Source organism: Neofelis nebulosa, chromosome 12, assembly GCF_028018385.1.
Source record: "Neofelis nebulosa isolate mNeoNeb1 chromosome 12, mNeoNeb1.pri, whole genome shotgun sequence".
NCBI lineage: Eukaryota > Metazoa > Chordata > Mammalia > Carnivora > Felidae > Neofelis > Neofelis nebulosa.
Genome location: NC_080793.1, coordinates 44674657 through 44688600, shown reverse-complemented (window position 1 = coordinate 44688600; position 13944 = coordinate 44674657). Strand labels below are relative to the sequence as shown.

Here is a 13944-nt window from a genome sequence, read left to right as displayed (position 1 = left end):
AACACTAAAAAAAAAAAAAGTTACTCTACTGGAAAGTGTCTCAAGAGACAATAATGGTTAAAAGTAACCTTTATTAAATAAAGGAAAGAAAAAAAGGTGTATTTCCATTAGAAAGTAGCTGGCCCACTAAAAATAAGTTTTATTACTATTTTCTGACAACACTTTCATTTTAATAAACGACTCTCCATTTTTCCAGCTGCTCAGGCCAAAAAGTATAGAAGAGTCTGATTCCTCTTTCTCTGAATCCCATGGCCAAACCCTTAGCAAATTCTATCAGTTCTGTCTTTTTTTTTTTTTTTAATTTTTAACATTCATTTATTTTTGAAAGACAGAGAGACAGAGCACAAGCAGGGGAGGGCCAAAGAGAGCAGGACACAGAATCTGAAGCAGTCTCCAGGCTCTGAGCTGTCTGTCAGCACAGAGCCCGACACAGGGCTCGAACCCACTAATGGTTTGCCTGATGATTGCCTGAGCTGATGTTGGATGCTTAACTGACTGAGCCAACCAGGTGCCCCTCTATCGGTTCCATCTTCAAAAAAGGTCAAAAAACTATCTATTCTATCTCCATTGCTACCCAATGCTACAAGCCACCACAGTTTCTCGGCTGGACTGATTTAATGGCCTTCTACTCCTGCCCTGGGGCTCCCTACAGTCTATATTCAATCCAGTAACCATAAAAATTCTTTCAAAGGTTAAAGTGTCCCTGACACTCCTCTTTTCGAGACCTTTCAATGACTTCCCATCTCTCTTGATCAAGGCCTAAGTCCTTGAAGTAGTGTACAAGGCCAAATATATCATCCCCTGTCTTCACTTTGCACTTCTCCCCTCAACCCATCTCCGGACTTTAGCCCTGGAGTCTTTACACTGGCTGTTAATTCTGCCCATGACACTCTTCACACAGATGTTGGCAAGATTTACTCCCTTGCCTCCTTAAGAACTTTACTTGAACATCACATTCTCAGCAAAGCCTTCAGTGGCAGAAATAGGCAGCTGTCCTCCAGAGATTCACAATCCTACTCCATAGGGTAGAGATGTAGCTGTGGCTACAGCCAGGTGCAGTGTCTAGATGCCACTTACTGAGAAATGGTCTGTGGAATCTGAATGGGTGTGCTATGTGCCAGTTCTAGGCCTAGTCAATCTTCCTCTAACCTCCCCTTTTATCCTGTCTGATGGCTGAATGTCTCTACCCAAGAAGCCCTTGGAAGCTACATGGTGATGGTAGTTTCCATCCCCAAATGACCACAAGGAGAAAAACTGCTCTACAAACATGCTCAAGATGGGGTGTGTGGGTGGCTCGGTTGAGCAACCAACTCTTGATTTCGGCTCAGGTCACGATCCCAGGGTCATGGGATCAAGTCCTGCATTGGGTTCCCACAGAGTGTGGAGGCTACTTAAGATTCTCTCTTTCCCCTCTGCTCCTCTCCTCTGCTCATGTGCACACTCTCTAAAATAAAACAAACAAACCCCAGAAACAGATAAAAATTCCCCAAACATACCTAATATACCGTGTCATCAAGTGAACTTTGTGCAACAAATAAACTCTTGTATTAAGTCAGTGAGATTTTAGTTTATCTATAATAGCAACTAATGCTATACCAAATATTATATATTTCCTGAACACTGTATTTAAAATTACAAAACACCCAACTCCTGCTTTGTTTCCCATAGTACTTATCACTATCTGACATACTTATATATTTACTTATTTACTTTTTAATTATGTGTCTCCTATAGAGTATAAATTTGTAAGAACAGAGGTGTTTGTAACCTTTTATATTTGCTGTATTCCCCAAAGCTGAGAACAATGCCTGGCACACATTGGGCACTTAGGAAATACTTACTGAATATGTGTGTGTGTGTGTGTGTGTGTGTGTGTGTGTGTGTGTGTACACAGTGACAAAAAGACTACATTTTTGCAAAGAATTGTAAGAATATTAAAAACATGACAATACGATACATTAGTTCTCAAACTTTTGATTTTAAGATCTCCTTATAATAGTCATGAAAGTTACTCAGAAGCCCAAAGAACTTTTTTTAATGTAGGTTATATGAATTGACTTATTGGATTTGAAATTAAAAATAAAGAGTAAAAAAAATTCAGTTAATGGAAAACAATAATAGATCTATTACATATTGAATAAATAATATGAAAAATAAGAATAGCTTTAGAAACTTACTGAGAAGACTGACATTGTTTGTATTTATAAATCTCTTTATTGTCTCTCTTATAATACCTGCCTCTGCATTCAATCTGTTGTAATCTGTTGTTCTATTTGAAGTATATAAAGAAAATCCAACCTTACACAGATAACATAGTTGAAAAAGAAAAGACTAGTTTAACAGCTTTTTCAGAAAAATGTGAATATTCTACAAAGTAGTAGGTCTTTAAAGGTTACAATTTAGAATCTGCAACCATCAATGCATTTTTCAGGCTCTATTAAATACTAAAATGCACTGATCTATCTTACAAGCTCCTGGTAATAAATACAAATTTTCCAAAATTTCAATATTCATTTGAGAGTTTTGAATTTCATCTTTGGCAATAAATACTGTCAGCTGTTTTCCTTAAAGTGACATGGTCATTTTGCTAATTTTCAAAAAAAGTCTTGCCTAAACCCAAGCTTAAATAACCATAGTTACTTCTTCTATGAATAAATATGGCACTCCATGAAAAGTTCAGCCCACAATGCAAATGAATGTTTGTACTTATCCCAGAGACACCATGGTACTCGGGAGTACTTTATGTGTTGACATTTTGTCAACCAGAATATTAAAACAGACATGTAATAAAGGCTCGAGAGGTAGTAAATTAATTGTTAATGCTTCCTCAAGCACATTCTTATGGGCAAATGGTTTTCATTTTTTTTTAACTACAACTGCATGCCAGTGAAGAGCACAATAACTACCAGAACAGTCTGGTGTCACTGCCTTGATTTGTGTACTAAGAAGCCTGTGTTTGTTTGTTTGTTTGTTTGTTTGTTTTACCCAGAATTGCTTTTGGACCATAAGTTAACACAGACCATGTTAACATAGTGGAAAAGTCAAATAACAGCTTAGTATTATTAAATTAGTTGGACCTTAAGGACATCCTGAAGGAATCTCAATATTCCCAGGGGTCCATGTACCAGGTTCTAAGAACCAATGATATAATGGATCAGGGATATATCAAACACAAGATTTCATTTGAAATAACTACTGTCCTCTGGTTTAAACTCAAATGATCCCCAACTCATTAAGGAGACACCGCTTTCTTTGAACTCATTTTTATTTTTAGTCTATATAGTGTGTCTCAGGGAACCCAATCAACCAAAAGGTATTAAAGAAGTGACTTTTGTGTACCTATTATATACGAGCTAGATATCAGGAGATGGATTTAAAACAAAAACAAAGATTCTTCTTTAAGGAGTTAAGCTCAAAATGTGACACAGAAAGAAGCAAGAATATGGTTTCTCATAGTGGTTAAGTGTAAAAGTTCTAAAAAATCCCTATCTGGCAATGAGAATAACACTTAATGACTAGCAAAACAAACTTGTTTTTCTTATCATTCTAATTATTCCCAAAGGCAAACAGGGTAGTATTTTTTACTACTATATACACTGAAATATTTACCAGGTTCATTCAGATGTTCCCTCCCAGGAAGCTGCTCAGCATTAATGTCCCCCAAATCACCGGTTTTAGAATCAATGGTTGCCTGAGAGAGTTCTTTTTCAAAAGCCTTGATTTCCTCAGCACTTGCTGTCCGATCCTCTGATTCCGTAAACACTCTAATAATACCATCACTATAAGGAAAAACAAAGTGATCTGAAGTCACTGCCATATTGTATTAACATTATCCCACCTGAATGATCCAAAGCAAAAATAATCTGTATTTGTGAATATGAGAAACATTACTATGTATTTATGGCTGAGTAGAGAGAGCACTCTGCTGACTTCACACACTATCCTATGCTGCTTTCTAAAGCCATCTATAGGGTAGAAAAAGATTATTTAAGGGAAAAGTCACTGAGAAAAGACAGAGAAATATGTATCTAACACAATTTTGAATTCCAAGTTAGATATTTACCATCATAAAAATCTGGAGCTATAACATACAATTTAAGTCAATATTACATAGATACAAGAGTATAAAGAAGGGTAGTGGGTTATTTTATTTACAAAGGGCTCAAATAACCAACATAAAGCTTAGAAAATAGCAGATGCTCAGTATCTGTTCATTTGGGAAACACAGTCTGTGTTTCCTATGCCCTTAACCAGCAATGTAATCCCACTCAAGAAAAAAAAGCCTCACCTTAGACTAGATGGCAATCCCAACCTCTAGTCTTGGCACATGACTTCACTTCCACCATTTCTAAATTCTTGGGTAAGAGGCAAGTTGGCCACCTTCAAATGTACTAATCCTGCCCCGTTCTACAGAGAACTTTGTTTCTTATGTAACCTTTGACTGACAGGAACTTTACCCTTTCAAATTGTTTATTTTCTTTAACTTTAAATATGCTTAGGGGGAAAATAATTAAATCAACAAATCAACCCTTGACCCAGCCAAAATGTAAACTACCTCCGCTTTATTAGACCCACCACCCCTTAGAGGTTTTCTTTTCTTTCTTTTCTGCCTTCCATGCTAGATCCACCGGCTCGAGGGTGGTTCATCACCACTCGGACCTCAGAAATCTAAAACTGAGGCCATCATCTTCTGCACCTAACCAATTCTCCCACTTTCCCCATTTATATTAATGCAATCACCAAAAGCTTGAAGCTTTACAGTTTTCTTTTATCCTCCTTTTGACAATCTTTCCTTTGCAATATCTAATATTTTGGCCTCTTGTCCATTGGCACCGTGGGGACAGTATTTCATAACATCACACCCCTACTACCGGAACTGCTTTCCAAGTTGCTTTCCTGCCATCACCACTAGTTAAATCCAACCTACATAGTTAATAATTCACAGGTTATGCTCTATTCATGTCACTTCAGTAGCTACAACCCTTTACTCCAAGCACAGACTCTAAAAGATACCTGGCATTCAAGGCTGTCCACGGTTATGCTCCACCCTACTGCCTTTACCACCTTACCAGTATCCCCCACTATTCCCTAGCATGAGTCTTCCACCACTTTCCTTCATCTGCCACACAAATCACTTTCCTGGTCCTGCCACACCTTTACTTACACTGTTGTGGTTTTTTTTTTGACAGAAATTCTCATTTCCCTTCTTTCTCATTATTTTTCAACATTCAATTCAAATTTCCTCTTCTTCATAAAGGTTTCCCACACTAATCTCTACCTTCTCCAGTTTCTTTTGCATTCGACGTTCTGACTGCACAACTGGCAGAGCAATACTTTTGTACTGTACCATGTACCATTAATGTATAAAAGCTCTTATGCCTAATGCTGTTTTTTCAGTACAGAAATGTACTGAAATGTCTCCCAATCACCTAAAATTCCTTATGGCTTATCTCAGTGCACTCTTAACACCTATCAAAGGCCTAGACACATGATATTGACTGACTAGAATATAAATACCTCGCACCAACCACAATGTCACCATTGGCTAGAACACAGCAGCACCATATAGACTGAGCTGGAAGTCGGATTGTCTGGGCACATTCCCCACGTTTCCAGATTCTCAGAGATCTGTCTTCTGCCGTTGTCACAAAATCTAAAATCAATGAATATAGGAAAAACTAGTTTGAACAAATAAAATTAAGTACATTTATAAATATCACCTTTCTAGGGAGGCATAATGACTTTTTTAAACCCAAAATATTTTAAAATTATAGTTTTACATTTTATTTATTTGTTACTTATACCACAAAAACTTCAAAAATCATATTTTCTATATTTCACACCTTACATATTATGCACTTTGCACCAATAAATTATACAAAGTGTTTTCTCAAATACCCAAAACTATTTGACATTAACCATCAAGTGTGAATTGATATAAAGATGATCACACAATTTCTTCCTTTACAAGAAGATCCTTATGAAACATAGCTACTAAATTATTCAAGTACAGTTAGTAAACTGATTTCGGTAATGAGCCCTCCTACCCCCACCTCAAGAATGGGATGGAACAAGGTTCAATACAGAATTTTAAATACATGATATATGCTAATCTTACCTTTACAATTTGGAAAAACAGATATGCTATAAATATAATTGGTATGTCCATAATATACTTCAAGACACTCGCCAGTGATTTGCCACCTTCTAATACTAGCATCATTTGCACAGGAAAGAAATTCTGTTTCACTCAAAATTGCTAAACCTCGTACACAGTCTTCATGCCCTATATGAAAAGAAAAATAATATGAACCAATAAGATGGATGATTTGACTGATGAATCTATGTATTTAACTAACATTATAAAACACATCAGGGTGCCTGGGTGGCTCAGTTGTTAAGCACCTGACTTCAGCTCAGGTCACGATCTCACAGTTTGAGTCCCAAATTGGGTGAGCTCAAGACCCCCTTCAGATGAGCTTGAGCCCCGCTTCAGGTGAGCATAAGCCCTGCTTCATGTAAAACATGAGCCCCACTTCTCTCTCTCTCTGTCCCTGGCTCACTTGTGTCCTCCCTAAATAAATAAACAAATAAATAAAACATATCAGTGAATAGTAATAACTGATTTGCAAGGCAGAGCAATTCATTTTTTTTCTGTAGAAAAGCCTGGTAACCAAACTTTGTATTTCAGATTTGGCAATATTTTTTATTACCGGTCTTCGGAAGTTATTTTACACTATCTTCACCAAATTATTTTCTACAACTCTCCAGAAATAAGATTCTAATCCCAACACTTCTTCATTTTTATCTGGCAATTCATTTTCAATTTTTCATCCCCAATAACAATAATTGGTAAACATCATAGCATATAAAATATTCAAATATGACAAAAAGTTATGGCCTCTAAATTTCTTACCACATAAAACTGCGACTAGTATTTATAAAGTACAAAAAAATTAAGAGAAGTTAATGGGAATGCAAGCTGGTGTAGCCACTCTGGAAAACAGTATGGAGGTTCCTCAAAAAACTAAAAATAGAACTATCCTATGACCCAGCAATTGCACTACTAGGGATTTATCCACGGGATACAGGTGCACTGTTTTGAAGGGACACATGCACCCCATGTTTATAGCAGCACTCACCACAATAGCCAAAGTATGGAAAGAGCCCAAATGTCCATCGATGGATAAATGGATAAAGAAGATGTGGTATATATATATATAATGGAGTATTACTTGGCAATCAAAAAGAATGAAATCTTGCCATTTGCAACTACATGGATGGAACTGGAGGGTATTATGCTAAGTGAAATTAGTCAGAGAAACACAAATCATATGACTTCACTCATATGAGGACTTCAAGAGACAAAACAGATGAACATAAGGAAAGGGAAACAAAAAGAATATAAAAACAGGGAGGGGGACAAAACAGAAGAGACTCATAAATATGGAGAACAAACTGAGGGTTACTGGAGGGGTTGTAGGAGGGGGGATGGGCTAAATGGGTAAGGGGCACTAAGGAATCTATTCCTGAAATCATTGTTGCACTATACGCTAATTTGGATGTAAATTTTAAAAAATAAAAAATAAAATCTTTAAAAATAAAAAAATAAAATCTTTAAAAATAAAATCCCAAAACAACAACAACAAAAAAAAAATGAAGAGAAGTTAAATTATAAAAGATCAGTTATTTAAGAATTTGAAATAAAAACCATCATAAAAAGTAAACTTTAGAATATGCTGAGAGAGATTAATTTATCTGGAACCACACAACTAATGGAAAAGCTACAAAATTCATGTTTCCTACCTCATAATCCTAGTTGTTTTGATTCAACAAATCCTAACTTCTCCCCTCTGATTTAACCAAAAAACAAATATAAAACCAAACATCCCTGCTTTGTCAATAGAAACAGTTCATAATATATACAAATGCAGGCATTGAAATTATACAGTAAATATTAATGATTGATTTTTCATTTTTACTTATTCAGGTTGTGAGCTGAAATCAAGAGTTGGATACTCAACCGACTGAGCCACACAGGCGTCTCAATGATTTTTTTTTTAATTTTTTTTAATGTTTTATTTATTTTTGACAGAGAGAGAGAGACAGAGCATGAGCGGGGGAGGGGCAGAGAGAGAGGGAGACACAGAATCCGAAGCAGGCTCCAGGCTCTGAGCTGTCAGCATAGAGCCCGATGCGGGGCTCGAACTCATAGACCGCAAGATCATGACCTGAGCTGAAGTCAGATACTCAACCGACTGAGCCACCCAGGCGCCCCTCAATGATTTGTTTTTTAAAGGCAAGATTTTATGGAATAAACTTCTTATACTATATTCTTAATTATGTACTTGGAAAAACATTTATATTCCATTAATCAAAGGATGTAAAATGTTTTTTAAACCTTCATAAAATTCAATTTCTTTCAATATTACTTGAGGCAGTACAGAAGATACTACATTTTTTTTCAAGGACAGAATATTCGCTAATAAAGGAGATCAGGAATCAAAGAATTTCCCATGCTTGGGGTGCCTGAGTGGCTCAGTTGCCTAAGCAACCTCCTCTTGATTTTGGCTCAGGTCACGATCTATGGTTTGTGTGATTGAGCTCCGCATTGGGCTCTGAGCTGACAGCATGGAGCCTGCTTGGGATTCTCTCTCTCTTCCTCTCTCTCTCTCTCTCTCTCTCTCTTTCTTCCCTCCCTCAAGTGCACATGTACCTGCTCTCTTTCAAATAAACAAAAACTTAAAAAATTCCCCATGCTCAGTATTTGCTGATTTAGATTAGCTATCAAGGATTAATGACAACTTGATAACATATATTGTATGTAACATAGGGATGCTTAGTTATAACTCGTCCATCTACAAATAGTTTTATCTTCATGAAGGGACTTCTTGCAGTATTATCTGGAGTAGTGATCAACTTCAAAAGAGAAAATAAAAGAGAAGAAAAACAACATAAAAATTTATACCAAAGGGGTGCCTGGCTGGTTCAGTCAGACAAACAGCATGTGACTCTGGATTGTGGGTCAGGAGTTGAAGTCCCATGCTAGATGTAGATATTACTTAAATGAACACAACTTAAAAATAATTTAAGTGCTCCACAAGTAAATCATCAATAGTAGTATTAGCACATGCCTCAGTGTAGGAGCTATTTAATAGGTAAGGTTCAAAAAGACTACCCCCCTAAAACCACAACATACATTTAAATTTGTTATTACTAAATAATGTACTTCAGTATTCATAAAATACTCATGATGCTTTCCTCCATATATAAAGTTAACAATACTGAGCCACTATCAAGTCACCAGGCTTATGCTTGGAAGTTTCAGGCTAAACTTGTTAAAATGACAGCCAAAAACAATTGCAAACCATGTTATAAGTTCAAGTGGCCATGTATTAGTCCACATCTGGATGTTTTATGAGAAGTTTCATTATATCTTTTAAAAAGATTTTAAACATTGTCAGAAAGTTACATTTACCCCAATGTTCTATACTATAGACTGATGGTTTTTGAATACCATTTTCAAGCTTCTAAACTTTTGAGAAAACATCATCTGAGTGAATATGAAGAGATTTATTATAAAAGTTGTCTACTCCGATCTTACCTGAAAAAGTCCTCTCGCATCTTCCAGCTTTCCACAGCTTAATAGTCTTGTCTGCTGATCCAGTTAACATTAAGCCCTGTTCAGGTAAGATCTTTACTGCCCATACTGCGGCTGTATGACCCTGTGAGTTAAATGGGAATTAAATTAAGTTGCCACAGAATGATCATATTTAATTATTATCTAGAACATTCACACAGAACTACTACTGTACCTGTAAGGTCATCATGCACTTGTCATTCAGCCACACTTTAGCAGTGGTATCCCATGAGCCACTAAGTAATGTCCCAAATTTTCCAGATGAAAGACTACAAACTAAAGGGAAACAAGGCATTAGTTAACACATCGTCATATAGAAAAATGTTCGACCTTGCTAGTTATTAAGGGTTAATTCCATGGAGATGCAGAGTGCAATGGTCAAGAGCACGGACGCTAAGCCAGAATGCCTGGGTGCAAGGCCTAGCTGTGCCACTTAGGAATTGTCTGACCATGGGATAACTCACATTCCTCATCTGTAAAGTGAGGGAGCAGGATCAAATGGGTTGCACAATGCCTTCTGGTTATAAAAAACTAAATAGAAAGATAATGCAAATGATTTTGAAATGGGGTTTATAGATATTTACTTAAAATGACAAAAAAAGAGAAAAAACCCACTAGAGTTCAGCTAAATGTTCAACAATAACAGAATAGGTAATTAAATATCTTATTATCTTAATGTAAAATCATGATAGCTAAAAATTAAACATTTGAAAAATTATTTAAAAACACAGAAACAAAAAAGACAGAGTCCCTTTTTTTTTAAAGTTTATTTATTTATTTTGAGAGAGAGAGAGAGAGAGAGAGAGAGCGCGCGCATGTATACACACAAGCAGGGGAAGGGCAGAGAGAAGGAGAGACAGAATCCCAAGCAGGCTCTGCACCACCAGCCCAGAGCCTGTTGTGGGGCTAGAACTCTCAAACCATGAGATCATGATCTGAGCTTGATATCAAGAGTTGAATGCTTAACAGACTGAGCCAGCCAGGCACCCTCAAAAAGATACAGTTCTGATTAAAAATGGCAGATTGTTCACAGTAAAGCTATAATGGTATTAATCTACAAGGACAAAGAAGACAGAAAACAGTCACTGACATAGCAAAATGAAGGAGGTTATAAGTTAAACACCCACAGAGAGAGATAAGAATTGAGCGACTTCCCCAAGGAACTCTTATGAGACTCAATGTCCAGCCAGTAGGTTCGATGGAGAATGGAGCTAGGTAGAGAACTTGAAATGCTAGATCTCTCCTAGCAGCCTCCAGTGTCAGGAAAGTACATCCTCACCAGCTGCAGGCAATGGGAGGTTTATTCTCTGGAGGAACTGAAGCACAGTTTACAGATTCAGGCAGTCAGGTAAAATAAAAGTCTGGAATAAGAAGCCCTGTGAAACACAAGGGAAATAAATGGAAAATCTACATCCTGAAATGTGGTAGTATGTCATTCCTTTCTCCCACAATACCAGCAGACAGGCATATATTCCCCACTGCCCAGGCAAGAGGGAGGAGAATTCTGCTCTAGAAGACTTAATGCTAAAGAACTTCAGATAAGGAAATGTGAGAGGGTTTCCCACCTAAAAGGTCAGACCACCTCCAGATCACCTTCTAATGAAGCCCACCAATCACCAAGCTTGATGTACATTAGCTAAAAAATTTTCAACTTCTTTATACCTTATTCTTAAATATGAGCAGCCAGTTTAATATCAACAACCATTTTATAAAAGTCTCCAAAGGGAAAGAGAAAAATCCAAACAAAGCAACACAAAAATAAAAGGCAAAGGGTTAGGCAGGCCAGAAGAAACAAACCTAATTTCAGGAAGCCAAAAAACAAACAAACAAACAAACACCCCATAAAACTTTAATAGTCACATAGTATTTGCAAATAGGTAACATATTACATAAGAAGACCTATTGAGAGAACAAGAAAAATAAAAACTAAAAGTAGAAGATTCAAACCAAAATCAAATAGCACCAGAAAAAAAGTCTCTCCTGAGAATTAGACCAAAGAGACAGACTCAAAAAAATAAAAAAAAGTTTAAAAAGTTAGAAAATAATTTCACAATGTTCACTACCCAACAAATAGGGATTCCAGAAAGAAAAAAAATGGCCCCGGCAGGGCAGATAAGACAAAGAATAGTACAAGAAACATTCCCAAAAGTGAAGAACATGAATGTCTGGATTGAATGAACCCACAAAAGAGCCAAATGAAAGTCACTTTCAAAAGCAGAGACAGAGATGCACTGTGAAATATTTTCTAACATCAGAAATAGAGAAGATCCTAAAAGCTTACAAGGACCAGGCACGTGTCCCACAGAGAAGATGGGAAATGAGAACAGCATCCACCTTTTCAGTTAACACAATACACTAAAAGGCAATAGAGAAATGCCTTCAAAATTCAGAGATTAAATGGTTTTAATACAGGATTTTATATCCACCCAAATTAACAATCAAATGTAAGGATAAAGACATTTTCTAATATACAAATATAAAATACATTTAGTCACTGTAACAGCTTTCTTAAGAAGCTTAATACACCAAAATGAAAAAGTAAGTTAAGAAGGACAAAAATAGGGGCACAGGGGTAGCTCAGTCTGTTGAGCATCTGACTTCCACTCAGGTCATGATCTCACGGTTGACGAGTTTGAGCCCTGCGTTGGACTTTGTGGTGACAGCTCAGAGCCTGGAGCCTGCTTCCGATTCTGTGTCTCCCTCCCCCGCTCATGCTGTGTCTTTGTGTGTCTCAAAAATAAATGAACATTAAAAAAAAAAAAAAGAATGACAAAAATATGGGAATTTTCTCTAGGAAATCTATTGTCAAAGGGGAATCCAGTGTTAACATCAGCCCAGAGCATCAAGCCAACAGTAGACTTGAAGAGGAAAGTTTCCAGGAAAAACATGGAACAGGTAAATATTGTGGTGTGCATGGTAGCCATTAGTGATATTCATCAAATATTTTCTGCTCTTTATCTTCTCAACAAATGGTAATATTGAACTTCCCCAGTTCTTTTGGCTTTAGGCAAGCCACATGACTTGTTCTGGCATTGAAAAATGAGGGAAATGTTATTTAACAGGAGAAGCTTTAAGGACAGGTGCATAGTTAAGCCGTGTTCCCTCCCACTGCTCCACTATCTCTGAAAGCACATGAGATGAAACCTCTGTCATCCCAGATCCCTGAGTGATTATGAGGAGCAGAGCCCCCTGCTGTACTGCACTAGATCTGTAAGAAGCAAAGCAAACTTTTATTGTGCCAAACTCCTGAAATTCTGGAGTTGTCTGTTACCACAATGTCAACTAGCCTACCTGATTCAAAAATCGGTAGCACAAATGAGACACTGCTAAAACAAACATCTAAAAATGGCATTAGCTTAATGGGCAGCTGGTGGGGAGGACATTGTAACAGAAAATGGAAGTTTGGTGATCCTTATGCAGTGGAACATTTTGTAAAACTGCAGCCGGCAAAAATCGAAGACATAATGAACTTGTAGCTCTAAATAAAGAGGATGGAAAATGGTACTGCAGTGATAAGCTGTCAGTTACTATCAGCTACATCTGACTAAGTACGAAAAGAACAGAATGAGGGGCACCTGGGTGGCTCAGTCAGCGTCCAACTCTTGAACTCGGCTCAGATCATGATCTTACAGTTTGTGGGATTGAGCCCCGCATCAGGTTCTGTGCTGAAAATGTGGAGCCTGCTTGGGATCCTCTTTCTCCCTCTCTCTTGCTCATGTGTGTGCATGCATACATGCACGCACACACACACACACACACATGCTCTCTAAATAAATGAATAAATGAATGAATGAATGAATGTAATGAGATAAAGAAGTGGCTGGTTGTCAAGAAGGAATGGAGTTCAGAAACTGAAGCCAATTGCTTCCCAACCCCAAATGATAAAATATGAACCTGAGAAGGTGTTTTAGCTGCAAAGGACAACTGAAACTCAGTCATGCAACAGGGACAAATAAAAAACGTGGCTAGCATGCACAGTGCCAAAATTTATTTATTTTTTTTTACATCTTTTATTTTATTTTTTGAGAGACAGAGAGAGACAAGAGCATGAGCAGGGGAGGGGCAGAGAGAGAGGGAGATATAGACTCGGAAGCAGGCTCCAGGCTCTGAGCTGTCAGTACAGGGTCCAACGCAGGGTTCAAACCCACAAATGCGAGATCATAACCTGAGCCGAAGTCAGGCACTCAACCAAGTGAGCCACCCAAACTCCCTGTCTAAATGGATTTTAAGTATATTCAAAGCAAAGCAAATTAGGTTGTTAACCATGAAAATAAATGCCTTCAACTGGGCAAATGGCTCAGGGA

At 37.3% G+C, this 13944-nt stretch overlaps 1 protein-coding gene across 2 annotated transcripts in view; it reads right to left on the bottom strand.

Moving 5' to 3' along the window:
* PLAA (phospholipase A2 activating protein) overlaps positions 1-13944 on the bottom strand; it is a 42073-nt gene that overhangs the window by 15303 nt on the left and 12826 nt on the right. For both annotated transcript variants that reach the window (XM_058695195.1, XM_058695196.1), the window contains exons 3-7: positions 9816-9916; positions 9605-9725; positions 6119-6286; positions 5518-5653; positions 3610-3779 (exon numbers count right to left, since the gene is read on the bottom strand). In XM_058695195.1, coding sequence (XP_058551178.1) covers positions 3610-3779; positions 5518-5653; positions 6119-6286; positions 9605-9725; positions 9816-9916 — 696 coding nt within the window. The remainder of the gene's footprint in view (positions 1-3609; positions 3780-5517; positions 5654-6118; positions 6287-9604; positions 9726-9815; positions 9917-13944) is intronic.